This window comes from Carassius gibelio, chromosome B9 (genome assembly GCF_023724105.1).
Source record: "Carassius gibelio isolate Cgi1373 ecotype wild population from Czech Republic chromosome B9, carGib1.2-hapl.c, whole genome shotgun sequence".
Lineage (NCBI taxonomy): Eukaryota > Metazoa > Chordata > Actinopteri > Cypriniformes > Cyprinidae > Carassius > Carassius gibelio.
In genome coordinates, this window is record NC_068404.1 from 26,816,384 (window position 1) to 26,832,461 (window position 16,078).

Below are 16,078 nucleotides of genomic sequence, written 5' to 3' on the forward strand. Positions count from 1 at the left end.
TCACAGAGAATCTTGCAGGATTCCCATGACTCAGGAAAACCTGGGAATGTCATGGCCTGGAAAATAATGGGAATTAATTGTAAAATATGCATATACATTTTCTAGTTATGCACATTGTATTTATTTGGGTAGAAATTGTGGGAAAATCTTTGTGGGTGCAATCTGTATATATATATAAAAAATAAAAATAAATCTAATTATGAACAACTGAATTTTATATTATTTTAGAATCATTAAAATACATTTTATATATATATATATACATACATCTGATTTTCATTTTAGCTTAGTAAATTTGTTGTGTGCTACACACACAACACACACACACACACACACACACACACACACACACACACACACACACATATATATATATATATATATATATGTATGTATGTATGCAGTTTTTACACATTTTTGTTGTTGTTGTTTAACTAATCAAGTTTAACTAAATCAAGTTGGCAACTACATGAAATAAAAAATAAAAAAAACATTTGTATACATTTATAGTTTTTTCAAGAAAATATTACTTATTTTTATTTCATACTCAATATAGCAGAGGCTTTTTAAAAACAAAATTACTGGATGAATAACTAGATTTTACTATTCTTTTTTATTAATTTTTATTTTTGAATTGTCTGTTTGTATGTTCATTTAAAACGTAATTTTAGTCATTTTGTTTATTTTTGTTTTTTAATTACTTTATTATTTTTATTTTTATATTTCTAGATTTTTTTATCTTTCAGTTTTAGTTAATTTAACAGACCAACTTGCCAAAATAAAGTATTTTTTCATATTTTATTTAATCTCAGTAACATTTATTTCAAGTAGTGCAAATGTTTTTTAATGGTTTTAGTTGTAGTTCATTATAATAAACTTGTAGTTTGTAGTAAACTTGTCCAGTGTAATTGAGCCATTCCAATTGTTTTTTTTTTTTTATCCAATTATGAAAAACTGGAACAGACATGGCCTTTTATTTTTCAGAAACCAAAAGCAGCTTGTTTTTTTATGTGATGCTGTTTATTTGACTGATTGTGCATTGAATATGCAGAGTGTGCGTCCCCCAGGTCTAACACAGCCATTCATTTATTATTTGCTGAAATCACGTCTTTGACAGCATAATGAATTTTCATTACATTATTCCTTATTGATTACTCTGAACACACAGCACTGAACACTCAAATCTGAGAGATTATTAAGAGAGTGTTTAATGATGCCTTTTAAAAAATGACAGAACTGGGATATTCTGGCAGATACACGAATACCCGAATTAAAATGTCATCGAGGGTTCCCGTTAAATGCATATAGATGAAGAAGAGAACGCATTAGAGCGCAGGATCCTGTAGGAGTATCTGTGTGGAGGATTAGACACACACAGTGCTGACTTTAAGTGAATGCTGTTATATTGGATAGGATAGCGCTTTGCACTGTTCTCATGAATCTTCTGGTGAGATCATGTGTGGAGAGGTGTGTTTCCTGTAATGTGAGGAGTTAAAGATAAAGTTCACCCAAAGATAGAAATTCTGTCAATGTTTACTGGCACTTAAGTCGGTCCATAATTCCTGTGTAATAAGGTGAGGATGTACATACATACAACATACAGTTCATAATGGAAGCAATGTTTATATCACAGTATTTGAATAAACAAAAATTAAGTTGTAACAATAAAAGAAAAGTTGTATTGTTTGATAATATTAATAAGGCCTTTTATAAGAATTAAGTAATGAAAGTTCAAGAACGAAGCATAATCATAATGCTGCAAGATGAAAAATGAAAAAAACTCTTATTATAGTCTGTATTAGAGACTAAACTCTTGTATTTGTAACTTTATTCTTTAAAAGTTTTTTTTTTTCATATGATATACACGTTTATGAAAATAAATGAATAAGATTATCTATTACAGATTTTGTTAATATTTTGAATTGTATTTTATTTTTCTATTTTCTATTGTTTTTACTAATTTATTTATTTTTCTTAAATTATTTTAGTTCTTGAGATGAAAATGAGAAATATTCATTTAATGTTAATGTCAAACTATTTTAATTACAAAAAAGAAATCATAATTCTTTTATGATTTTAGTTTCACTTAACTCTTTTGTTGCAGTGTTCATGACTGTTAATATATATATATATACTGTTAATATATATATATGTTAATATATATGTATATATATATATGTATATGTATATGTATGTATGTATATATATATATATATATATATATATATATATATATATATGTATATGTATATGTATATGTATATATACACACACACACACACACATATATATATATATATATATATATATATATATATATGTATATATATATATATACACATATACATACATATACATATATATATATATATATACATACATACATACATACGTATATATATATATATATATATATATATATATATATATATATATATATATATATATATATATATATATATATATATATATATATATAATAATAATAATTTTATATTTATATAATGCTCATTAGATCTACAGTATATGATCCATATAACAGTTTACCTAATTATCTATTAAACCTAGAAGAAAAAATGCAAATGCAAACAATGAAAGTTTTTTTGGTTTTTGTTTGTATTTACCATGATATTGTCCACCTAGTTGTTAGAGAAAGAACAACAATGTAAGTTTTCTTATGTTGCATCATTCTAGTTTCATGTTCAAATTAAAATCCAGTGTAAAATTAAATAAATAGCAGTTGTTGTATTTTAAAGAGCTGTGTGTATGTGTTTGAAACAACTCATGATGGTGAGTAAATAATGACGACATTTCCATTCTTAGACAAACTCTTCCTAAGTGTTGAGGGCAGGTCCCGGTGGACGTTTAATCACTGCATTCGATGGAGACGCCAGTTAGCCGTAAACAACATCTGCGTGTTAGCAGTCGGCTCATTCTGAGAGCTATTTCTACAGCATCTGCCAGCTCTTACACTTAACTTCACCCGCCGACCCTCCACAGAGCTCCCAGAATGCATTTCTCACTCGCACCTGGAGTGTTTCGAAAAGCGCATTAGGAAGTGTGGAGTTTTATTGTTTAATTCCAGCTTGAGCGTCCCTGGAGAGAACTTCACATCATGATTAGAAAACAACTCTGAGAAATGTGCACGCGTTACAGGAGCGTGGTGTGTGTGGGGAATTTCTCAGGCGGCCCGGTCCTATGATCTCATTTACTAATGTCACTCCTGACTACACTGTGTGCAACTCAGACAATTAGGCTGCTTGGATATTGAACCGTGAAGAAGACTTATGTTTGTGGTTGCTGTGTGCACACGTGCAGGCTCTGTGGCTTGAGCGTAGCAGTTTATTTGCATTAGAGCTGACGCTGAACGCTGGAAACACATTGATTTCAATGGAGATGGTGCATTGCAAGGGCTTGTTAAAGTGATGTTGTGTCATGCAAATAAAAGTTGGTCTTGTTTCTCCAAAAGCAAAAAACAATATGGTTTGTGAATAAGCCACACATTTTTAGTTTGATATCTAAATTAGTGATTTTAGTCGCACCAAAGTTGTTGTTTTCTCATAACATGAGCTTGCTAATAGCTCACTTCAGAGTTAGGCACAGAGTACAGCGGAGGATTTATTGTTTTTAGATAAGAAGTTACTCCACTAAAAAAAAAGGAAAATGTATTTTAAATAAAATAAAAATAAATAAAATATATATATTTTTTAATTTATTATATTTTAAAAATATATAATTTTAATTTTAGTTAGATTTTTTGTTTTAAATGAAAAGCTTTTTATTGCATGTTTCGATATATGGTTTTAATGTAATGGACATTTACATTTAATTTATTTATAACTTTATTTTCATATTTTTTTAATAAAATATTTAAGTGTAATATGTATGTATATATATATATATATATATATATATATATATATATATATATATTTATTTATTTTTTCTTCTTTCTTTTTTACATTTAATTAATTTTAATACAATAAAAATAATTTAATGAAAATAAATGTTTGAATTATTTTTTTTATTTTAAATTAAAGTTTATTTTTTATTTTTTAAATTGTGTGTGTAAAATAAATAAATTATTCATAAATTAAAATGTAAAATGTTATATATATATATATATATATATATATATATATATATATATATATATGTGTGTGTGTGTGTGTGTGTGTGTGTGTGTGTGTATACCTATGTATAGACAGACACACACACACACACGTTTCTATCATTTATCATTAGCTGTCTATAGTTGACTCTGCATATGCTTATAAATATTCCACATATCACTTTTATTTTACCATTGTCTACAATATGTCCATCAGAGTGCATGTGTAAGTGCTCACACACACACACACACAGAGTGATAGAAGTAGTCCTTCCTCCCTCTGTGAGTAATTCATGCTTCACCCAGGAGAAATGTGAGTTACGTCTGCCAGGAGTTTTATGGTCAGACCTTTCTATGGGTCACAGTCCTTCTAATTTAGCAGGAGCGTGAACTCAAGCCCTTATTTCACTGCAGTGTTTTTCAGAGAGAGTAGACGCTGACCAACACATAAATACACACACACACACACACACACACACACACACACACACACACACACCTCTGTCTAAGATCAGTCGCTTGACCCTGAGCGGCTGATACTTTCTGTGTCTCCTCCAGAGAAAGCGATCGATTTCCTCCAGACACTCGGGCTGGTGTCACCTGTGATAAGATGATCTGCTCTCTGCCCAGCACCGCTCCGTCTTTAGACACTTGTCAAAGACTGACCACCATTTCAATACTTTTTCATGTTTTCTTCTGCGTTTCATCCCTCAACCTCCCTTTTTGAAGATATTCGTTTTTGCAAATGAAGTCAAAATGGCAAGTAAAGGGGAATAGAGGAATGATCCGGTTCAGTGCAAGTTAAACACTATTGAAAGAATCTGTGGCATTATGTTGATTACCAAGAACCTTGAGTTGGTTTGTTCATTCATTGTTTTTCTTATATATATATATCTATATTGCCTGGTTTAATTTAAATTATGCCACATATTCTAATATCATTTAGTTATTATTTGATAGTATTTAGTAATTCTTACTTGCTTATCATGCATCTGTTTCTTTGTGTTTGTGTCTCCAGGCGTCTGGTTGTGACATCACAGAGATCCCAGATGAGGTGAAGTTGATTGGCTTCGCCCAGTTGAGCGTCGCCTGATCGCATCTCTTTACCACAGCAGAGGGAGAGCAGGAGGACAGAGAGAGGGAATGGTCAAAACTCCCTCCTCCTGCTCACATTCAGGTTTCTGTTTCCTCCCGAATCACCTGCACTCCTCCGTGAATGTTTGCACCTGTTCAGTCAAACACAGCACTCTTATTCAAACACACACTCGCCACGCTCGTTCCCAGATGCTGTATGCATTTCACCAAAAGCTGGATTCCCAGAATTCAAAGCAGGAGCTCATTATCTCAGGAGGCAATAGCTAGTGAAACAAAATGATTATTTTTTAAATTATTATTATAATTATGATTGTTATCGTGTTACCTCTTAGCTCTTACCACATTGTTATTAGTATTATTATTTTTTAAAAGCCTTTTATTTCACAAGAGTAGTGCAGATCGTAGACCACAAGACTGAAGTGGAGACGTCTCCCTCTGAATGTAAAAAGCACATTTTCATTCTGAATGTTGACGCATTTGAACTGTATTGTACATAGACCTTATGATGTCCAAAATATGGGAATATTTAGTTGTTTTAGTTCCAGCTCGAAGAGAGAACCGAATGCTGCCATGTGCAAACGTACTGCTTTCTGTTTTCGGGACAGTGTTGATGCTTCGACGCTAGAGGTGCCTTGTTTTTGTTTAATCTGTGCCTAAGAAACGTATGTTACAGTAGGTCGTCGGGCAGATTCGCTCATATTATTCTGCGTTGAAGTTAACAGCTGATGCACTTTGATTTCATGCGGTGCGATGTACCTGCACCTGTGACGCTTACACCCTAAATATTCACGTTTAACCCGTTAAAGCTGACAAACAAGCTCATCGCTACCACAACACACACCTTAATCCTGATGTAACGTATGCACAAGACGAGCGATGATTACTCGTCATTTTTACAGCACTCGAATGTTTGTTTTTGAGCCCAGAATGCATCTGTCTATCAGTGAACGTGAAGTATTTCGTAAAGGAAACCAAATGTCTACTACTGAACGATAGAAAAGCCATCTGTGTGTCTAAAACCAGTACAGTCGCTTGAATTAAATGATTCTGTCCTCAGCCCAAATGTAAATAAATATGAAATAATTTATTATTATTAAGTTGAATTGTGTTGACTATGTACCATGCGTGTTCCCTCCCTACTATTCATCCTCTCTGTAATCAGCAAAGATATAAGCTTTCTGCGAAGGTACAACAAATAAAACGGAACTGCTACTATTGAACCGGAGCATGGCTGTGTTTTGGAAGAAAAGGGATCTTAGCTGTATAATGTGATTATGATATTATCTTTTGCCTGCCTCTGTGTGCATTCTTTTTTATACAGTAATTGCTATAATTTACCACCGGCAAACCCTCAGAAAGAGATTTCATTACAGTGTTTTAGTAGCTAATCGTCTCCTCATGAAATGGGGAGAAAAACGATCAGATTTTTGTGAGATTTATTGTGAGCACTTGAACTAGTGGGGTGGGGAATTTATCAAATATCTCAAATGATTTTGCTGGAGATATAAAATTAAGCAAAACTGATTTTGATGTGATTTTTTATTTTTATTATTATTTTATCTATTGGTGCATACTATGCATGAAAGGATTAAATAGTTGTACTTGTTTAAGAATTTTTTTTTTATTGTTTTTCAGAAATATTTAACTTGATTTTAATTGCATTTTTCTATAGTAGATTAAAATATCAACTTTTTAAGCTATTGCAGAGCAAGTGCATCAATATATGTGCATCCTAATATATGTTTATCTTTTATTTATCTTTTTAGCTTTATATATATATATATATATATATATATTAAAATGTCAAATGTATATTTATTCTTTTTTTTTCAAATGTTTTTTTTCCACAATTAAAAAAAATACATAAAAAAAAATACAAAATAATTTACTTTCTGTCCATCATGCTGTAGAATGGAGTTCAGATGATGTCACTTCTTGCGTAGCATTTTATTTTTATTGTAACAGAATATCTTATAGACAGAATTTGAATGAAAATGTGGGACATCATTTCATTTAGCTGTTTTTGGTTGTTAAAAATAGCATACGTTTATAAAATAGGATATATAATGAAATGAATGTCAGGTATGTCAAGATATTGTGTGATTTTAATTGCTGGATCAGACCTCAGAGCTTGGACTGGCCAAAGGCACGTTTTAAGGTAATGGGACACCAAAGTGTGCCACTATTCAAGTTAAGTGCCATTTTCTGACACCGTATTCACCCAAGATGCTGATTGCTTTTAATCCCTCCCTGACAACAGCCTCCTGGAAGGCATCCCATAATAGACACCCATTCCTGATGGAAAATCAGCTGCTGTGAAGTACTGGCTCCATTGTGACATGTTCAACAACAATGGCAAAGACTGTCTTTATTTGTCACGGGTGCTGACGGAGTTTGGCACGTCTCGAGCTGCCTGACCAGTCTGCCAAGTGCCTCTACTGTGGTCATTTGGCAGGACAAGTGACTGGTAAAATCCTCCAAGGATGGAGAAGGTGGGTTGGACATTTTGCTGGATCTCCACAGCACATTTATGCTAACACACATGCATAAAGGTTAGATGTCAGATTCCAAAGAGACAGAAATGTAACGGAACGGGTTTCTAAACAGGCTCATTGGAAGTTACAAAGTTAGTTCCAAAACAAGCTGATGTTTTACAAATCAGCTCTTTAAATGTATACCGATGAGGTTCCAAAGCCATTGGAAAATGATTCAGGCATACGGCTGCAGATAATACCCAAATTTTCTGTAAAACTTGTTACTTTAGGAAAACACATTAGCGTTTATTGAACATCACTGTCTATTATCACATAGCTGCTGCTGTTTTTTTTTTTCTTCCTCTCTCTCTTTTTTACGTTTGGTTAAAGGGGTTTTATTACACATAACTGTACATTAAATTTGGGGTTGGTACATTTTTTTTTATTTAAACGTCTATGATGCTCACCAAGGCTGCATTTATTTGATGAAAAATACAATGAAATACAGCAATATTGTGAATTATTATTACAACTTATAATAACCATTTTCTATGTGAATATCTTTTAAAATATTATTTTATTCTTACCATGCAAAGCTGAATTTCCAGCACCATCATCTTCAGTGTCACATGATCCTTCAGAAATCATTCTAATATGTTAATTTGCTACATTGATGAATTCTATAGGACTCTTGATGAATAGAGTTCAAAATAACAGCATTTATTTGAAATCTTTTGTAACATTATAAATGTCTTTGCTTTCATTCATTTATTGTGGGCCAGCTGAATAAGATTATTAATTTCTTTAACTCTTTGACTTGAGTAAATTATTTTATTATCCCTTTAGAATCTTGAATATAAATGAGCAAAACATACAAATAAAAAGATCAACGCTTACGAAAAAAAAAAAAAAAAAAAACGCTGTTATATATTGTCATGTAAAAATACACAGTATAATACAATAGTACCCATGGGGAATAATATATGCATTTTTGTTTTCACAGTTTAATGTCACGCGTCCCCTCAATTACTCCAGACAACAAAAGAAACATATGAATCACATTTTGGCCTCTATGAAATCATATTCCAGAGAAGAAGAAAAAAAAATCACTTTCAAGTTCATTATATTCCACGTTTACACTGCGTTCCTTACACAGTATTTTTCTACAGGTTTACCATGTACAGTAAATACTCACTAAATGACACCTGATACCAAGCGTTAATGAATTTAGATATACAGATTTACAGTATAACTACAAACATTAGCTGTGCTGAAGCAATGATGTTCAACTTCTAGGAGTAAGAAAATAATTTTATACTTATAAATAAGGAGCTATACATCGCCGTTGTCTTTTTCAAGAAAAGAGGTTTCTGAACGTGTTAACAAATAATAGCAGGCGCTTCCACATACAGTAAACAAAGCAATGGTACTTTCATTTGTACAACCAGAATAATGTGCAAAGAAAACTGAACGCTGTGCATCTGAACCAAAAGAAACTCCTTCACTAGTTTTAGACTGGCACAGTTATAATATTAAACACGAATTGCACATTTCCCAACCGGTTCTCAACGAGCTCAAACGATGGGCTTGGCGTGTTTCGAAATCGTTGACATGCCCCAGAAGGAAGTAAGTGTTTCTAAGAAAGAACTACAGTTTGTCCCAAGGCTCTGTGTCCTATCTGTGCGCCATGGGGATTTAAAAAAGGGCACAAATACACATCCTCGGGCAGCTCCCACTAACACTTGAGATGCTTCTTGCTGGTCATGTCATTCCAGATACGATGCATCTCCTCAGGGGAGATCTGGTGTACGGTAATGACTCGACGGTACCTGCAAAGACTGTAGGCCATTTTCCAGTGATTGAAGCCACTGTTCTGATACGGGTGAATGGCCAGCTTCCTCAAACACACCCCGACATAAACGTCCTCCAGATGCAAGAGTCTGGTGTGCAAGGACGTCTTGTAGATGAGCTCTGCAACGTCCGCTGAGAACACGTACCCAGTGCCGGAGCAAAATGGCGGGTACTTGCTCTCGGGGTAAAGGTCTCTGGGCATGTACCACTTGCTGCGCATGTCCCGAATGGGTCCGCCGTTGATGACGTATCCCGTGAAGTACCTCCGTCGAGGTTTGGTGGCCGGCTTCAAGAGTTTATACACCAAGTTGTCCATGTTCACGAAGATATCGCTGTCGGTTTTCATCACGTACTTGGCTTGGTTGCAGAAAGTGGCCACCCAGCGCATTCCCATCAGCGTTTTGAGAGTGAGATTGTGGTACGAGTCGATGAAGTCCTCCACTACGATGTCGTGAAAGATCTCGCTTTCTTGCTCCACCATTTGGTTGAGTACTGAGTCCGTGCTGCGTCCCAGAAGAAAGAGCGTAATGATGCGGAGGTCGCTGAAGGTGCTTTCGTCGCCCCACGTTTCCCTGATGGCTTGGCGGGCATTGAACTCTTTGTGCGTGGTCGTGATGAGGATGACGAGGAAGGGCACATTCGTTTCGCATTTCTTGGGCTCGTTGATGATGAAGTCGAAGGCGTGGGGGTTCAGCGGACGCGTCCGGATGTTGCCAAAGGTTGTGGTGGCGTTGCTCTTGTGCGCTTTCGCTGTTTTACGTGCCGGGACGGACAGTTGGCTCACATAGGACGACGTGGGACGGGATATACTTAAGTACCACAAAGCGCTGGCCCAGCAAACGACCGTCAACACGTAGAGGCATGACACTTTTGAAGGCATTGTGATGCATTTACGTGCACTTGGAGCTGTAGATCTCGAATGGTCTTGCAGCCATTAGCGATGGTACCTCAGGCAGAAATGCAGAACAAAACGGCATTTGTTTGCAGCCTGACGTCAGCTGTCAGAGCTGTCTTCTCTTCATATGAAATCAGTGGGATTTTGCAGCAGGGTTTCAAATGCTCCCTGACACTCTTCCGCATGTTCCACTGAAATCTGAAAAACAAAACAGCAGTTGGTTTCAACTAGAGGCCAACTGACAAATGGGTTCTTCAACTGAAGGACCTCATGATGTGAAAGATAGAATTTTTCAGTTGCATATATGCATCTGGAAGATGCTTATAATGCATTCATTGTTATGCAGTAATTAGCATAAATCTCCAGAAAGAAATCTAAGCATTGCATAAAGTCAGGTTCACAATTATTGTTTCATTTTGTTCACATACAGTATAAGAGCTAAATGTTTATACACAAATTTAGGATTTCTCTTTTATCACTCCATAAATTAGAGAATAGTCAGTAGTCAGAAAAAAAAGTCGAATGAATAAAATACTATTTTTAAATGCTTTGTTTTAAGAAAAAAAAAGATATGAATACAACTGTAAAGTTTGGTGCATGACATGTAAGTGAAAAACAAATAAAAAGGCAAAATAATAAAATTAAAACTTAAATGTGTATTTTCATGGTTTTTCTCTAAATAGACCAGTGCAGGAAATAACAATGGTATTGCCTGTTGTGCCTTGTTTTTTTTTTTAAATCAACAAGTTGGAAAATTTGAGATGAAACGGTTTGCAAGAGTGTGACTAAAATATGACTTCACGTGCCCTGAAATGCAAGAGACATGGACTATTTATACTTGTTTTTTCAGAAACTTGAAAGCAATTAAAATTCAGTCATTATTTATTCACTCTGAGGTCATTCCAAACTCACTTCATGGTGTAAATAAAGTAAATAAAAAATAGTATTTTAACTTTTGCCTCAACTATCCTTTTAAGAGGAGAAGAAAAAATGCAACCAAACGTGAGGAACAAGCCTACCTAAATATTTGAATAGACAGTCAGCTAAATATTCTGATTCTTATCGACTATCATTGCTGGAAATTGTTAATGTTTGAATGAATTAAAGAATATGAGGTGGAGAATGTGCATGTGTTTGAAAGCAGCAGTCATCTGTCGTGTTGCCTGTATGGAAATGAGAGCACTGTGTGATTCCTGCTCTGAAGTTTTCAGCTGTTTAGACTTTTGATAAGGAAGCTGTGTCTGCAAATAGCGGCTTTCTGGCTGAATCTTCTTCTCAGTGGGGAAGATCACCAATCAGCACATTTATGGAAGTGAGAAAATATAACAGGGAGCAAATAAATAATTTATTGTAATATAATCCAAACAAAATTTAACTGGCTGAATTATTCGCTTCTTTATGCGTAGCTAATTTGTTGTTTGCAATCTACTGAAAGTCTGACCGGGTAAATAAATATTTTGTTGTGCAAGGCACACGCAAGTTTACTAAAAAAATAAATAAAGTGAAACTTTTTTTTTATTATTAATATCATGGAAAAAAGGAAATATAAAAGTACACACACACACACATATATATATATATAGTTATTACCAAAAATGTGTTGTGAATTATAAACAGGTGCTGGTCATATAAATAGAATATCATCAAAAAGTTGATTTCACTAATTCCATTAAAAAAGTGAAACTTGTATATTATATTAATTCATTACACACAGATTTTTATTATTTATTTATTTTAATTTTGATGATTGTAACTGACAACTAAGGAAAATCCCAAATTCAGTATCTCAGAAAATTAGAATATAACTTAAGACCAATAGAAAGAAAGGATTTTAGAGATCTTGGCTAACTTAAAAGCATGAACATGAAAAGTATGAGCATGTAAAGCACTCAATACTTTGGGGCTCCTTTTTCCTGAATTACTGCAGCAATGCGGCGTGGCATGGAGTCGATCAGTCTTTGGCACTGCTCAGGTGTTATGAGAGCCCAGGTTGCTCTGATAGTGGCCTTCAGCTCTTCTGCATTGTTGTGTCTGGCATATCGCATCTTCCTCTTCTCAATACCACATAGATATTCTATGGGGTTAAGGTCAGGTGAGTTTGCTGGCCAATTAAGAACAGGGATCCCATGGTCCTTAAACCAGGTACTGGAAGCTTTGTCACTGTGTGCAGGTGCCAAGTCCTGTTGGAAAACAAAATCTGGATCTCCATAAAGTTGATCAGCAGCATTATTTCACAATCCTCTCCAGGGTGCAGTTACTCCTATTGCTTGTACACGTTTTTTCTACCACATCTTTTCCTTCCCTTATCCTCTCTATTAATGTGCTTGGACACAGAGCTCTGTGAACAGCCAGCCTCTTTTGCAATGACCTTTTGTGTCTTGCCCTCCTTGTGCAAGGTGTCAATGGTCGTCTTTTGGACAACCGTGAAGTCAGCAGTCTTCCCCATGATTGTGAAGCCTACAGAACTAGACTGAGAGACCATTTAAAGGCTTTGCAGGTGTTTTGAGTTAATCAGCTGATTAGAGACCAGGTGGCACCAGGTGTCTTCAATATTGAACCTTTTCACAATATTCTAATTTTCTGAGATACTGAATTTGGGATTTTCCTTAGTTGTCAGTTATAATCATCAAAATTAAAAGAAATAAACATGTTAAATATATCAGTCTGTGTGTAATGAATGAATATAATATACAAGTTTCACTTTTTGAATGGAATTAATGAAAAACTTTTTGATGATATTCTAATTATATGACCAGCACCTGTGTATATATATATATATATATATATATATATATATATGTGTGTGTGTGTGTGTGTGTGTGTGTGTGTGTGTGTGTGTGTGTGTGTGTGTGTGTATGTATGTATGCATGTGTATATATATATATATATATATACAGTATTGTTCAAAATAATAGCAGTAAAATGTGACTAACCAGAATAATCAAGGTTTTTCGTATATTTTTTATTGCTACGTGGCAAACAAGTTACCAGTTGGTTCAGTAGATTCTCAGAAAACAAATGAGACCCAGCATTCATGATATGCACGCTCTTAAGGCTGTGCAATTGGGCAATTAGTTGAATTAGTTGAAAGAGGTGTGTTCAAAAAAATAGCAGTGTGGCATTCAATCACTGAGGTCATCAATTTTGTGAAGAAACAGGTGTGAATCAGGTGGCCCCTATTTAAGGATGAAGCCAACACTTGTTGAACATGCATTTGAAAGCTGAGGAAAATGGGTCGTTCAAGACATTGTTCAGAAGAACAGCGTACTTTGATTAAAAAGTTGATTAGAGAGGGGAAAACCTATAAAGAGGTGCAAAAAATGATAGGCTGTTCAGCTAAAATGATCTCCAATGCCTTAAAATGGAGAGCAAAACCAGAGAGACGTGGAAGAAAACGGAAGACAACCATCAAAATGGATAGAAGAATAACCAGAATGGCAAAGGCTCAGCCAATGATCACCTCCAGGATGATCAAAGACAGTCTGGAGTTACCTGTAAGTACTGTGACAGTTAGAAGACGTCTGTGTGAAGCTAATCTATTTTCAAGAATCCCCCGCAAAGTCCCTCTGTTAAAAAAAAGGCATGTGCAGAAGAGGTTACAATTTGCCAAAGAACACATCAACTGGCCTAAAGAGAAATGGAGGAACATTTTGTGGACTGATGAGAGTAAAATTGTTCTTTTTGGGTCCAAGGGCCACAGGCAGTTTGTGAGACGACCCCCAAACTCTGAATTCAAGCCACAGTACACAGTGAAGACAGTGAAGCATGGAGGTGCAAGCATCATGATATGGGCATGTTTCTCCTACTATGGTGTTGGGCCTATTTATCGCATACCAGGGATCATGGATCAGTTTGCATATGTTAAAATACTTGAAGAGGTCATGTTGCCCTATGCTGAAGAGGACATGCCCTTGAAATGGTTGTTTCAACAAGAAAATGACCCAAAACACACTAGTAAACGGGCAAAGTCTTGGTTCCAAACCAACAAAATTAATGTTATGGAGCGGCCAGCCCAATCTCCAGACCTTAATCCAATTGAGAACTTGTGGGGTGATATCAAAAATGCTGTTTCTGAAGCAAAACCAAGAAATGTGAATGAATTGTGGAATGTTGTTAAAGAATCATGGAGTGGAATAACAGCTGAGAGGTGCCACAAGTTGGTTGACTCCATGCCACACAGATGTCAAGCAGTTTTAAAAAACTGTGGTCATACAACTAAATATTAGTTTAGTGATTCACAGGATTGCTAAATCCCAGAAAAAAAATTTTTTGTACAAAATAGTTTTGAGTTTGTACAGTCAAAGGTAGACACTGCTATTTTTTTGAACACACCCCTTTCAACTAATTGCCCAATTGCACAGCCTTAAGAGCGTGCATATCATGAATGCTGGGTCTTGTTTGTTTTCTGACAATCTACTGAACCTACTGGTAACTTGTTTGCCACGTAGCAATAAAAAATATACTAAAAACCTTGATTATTCTGGTTAGTCACATTGTACTGCTATTATTTTGAACAATACTGTATATATATATATACTGTATATATACACACACATACATACATACATACATACATACACACACACACACACACACACACACACACACACACACACACACAGTAGATTATCATATAAATTATACATGCTTTTACTCACCATAATAGTATACAGATGAAGGATGCATCATCTAGAGGACAAAAAAACATGAAAACAATTATGAAGCACAAAATATCATTAAAAAAAAACACCCAGGTAAAAAAACCATGGATAAGATCTGTATAGAATAACATTAAAATATAAATAATTTATAAAGGATATAATAATATAAAAGCATTTAAATGTAAAGCCTGTCACAAATAATATATAGACAGTTTGCTCAAACATTAACATAAAACCGAAAATACAGACTTCCACTTGACAAAAAGTCCTTGCAACAACAGTGTGACAACTAGCCCCGATCGCTCTAAAAACACATTAGATCAACAGCCCAAAGTCCTGGCTTCTTAGGTTTTCTGGAGACGTCTCCATTTTGGACACGTCTCAAAACAATCTGTCTTTCTCAATCAGTGCAGTAACCTTTTGTTTTAGTTAACACACTTAAACTCTGCTCTGAAGCTCTGTGATGAGAAAGCATCATGAAACAGCTCATGAAGGAGACTGAATGGAGAAGTTACCGTATTTTCCGGACAATAAGAGGCACTTTTTTTCATAGCTTGGCTGGTCCTGCGACTTATAGTCAGGTGCGACTTATTTATCAAAATTAATTTGACATGAACCGAGAGAAATGAACCAAGAGAAAACATTATCGTCTCCAGCCGCTAGAGGGCGCTCTATGCTGCTCAGTGCCCCTGTAGTCTACACTAAAAACATAGAGCGCCCTCTCGCGGCTGGAGATGGTTATGTTTTCTCTTGGTTCTTAGTTCTGAATAAATGTGACTTATAGTCCGGTGCGACTTATATATGTTTTTTTCCTCATGACGTATTTTTGGTCTGGTGCGACTTATACTCAGGTGCGACTAATAGTCCGAAAAATAGGGTACATACGGCAGCTGCTCAGCTTTAAACAGAGCTGGCAGTGATGAAGCATGTGCAGCAGGAGCTGATCTCTCCACACACCGAATGTGGCCAAGTTTTGATTTTTGGGAATGCT

The 16,078-nt window shown here is 35.0% G+C and overlaps 2 protein-coding genes across 6 annotated transcripts in view; one reads left to right on the plus strand and one right to left on the minus strand.

Annotated features, from left to right (window-relative positions):
- Nucleotides 1-6,426, plus strand: part of LOC127965608 (STE20/SPS1-related proline-alanine-rich protein kinase-like) — a 53,060-nt gene extending 46,634 nt beyond the window's left edge. For both annotated transcript variants that reach the window (XM_052566476.1, XM_052566477.1), the window contains one exon: nucleotides 5,130-6,426. In XM_052566476.1, the coding sequence (XP_052422436.1) occupies nucleotides 5,130-5,204 (75 nt within the window). In that variant the 3' untranslated portion in view covers nucleotides 5,205-6,426. The remainder of the gene's footprint in view (nucleotides 1-5,129) is intronic.
- A 2,071-nt stretch (nucleotides 6,427-8,497) lies between these two features.
- LOC127964516 (beta-1,3-galactosyltransferase 1-like) overlaps nucleotides 8,498-16,078 on the minus strand; it is a 140,184-nt gene continuing 132,603 nt past the window's right edge. For all 4 annotated transcript variants that reach the window (XM_052564734.1, XM_052564738.1, XM_052564735.1 and 1 more), the window contains exons 4-5: nucleotides 15,085-15,115; nucleotides 8,498-10,624 (exon numbers count right to left, since the gene is read on the minus strand). In XM_052564734.1, the coding sequence (XP_052420694.1) occupies nucleotides 9,416-10,411 (996 nt within the window). In that variant the 5' untranslated portion in view covers nucleotides 10,412-10,624; nucleotides 15,085-15,115 and the 3' untranslated portion in view covers nucleotides 8,498-9,415. The remainder of the gene's footprint in view (nucleotides 10,625-15,084; nucleotides 15,116-16,078) is intronic.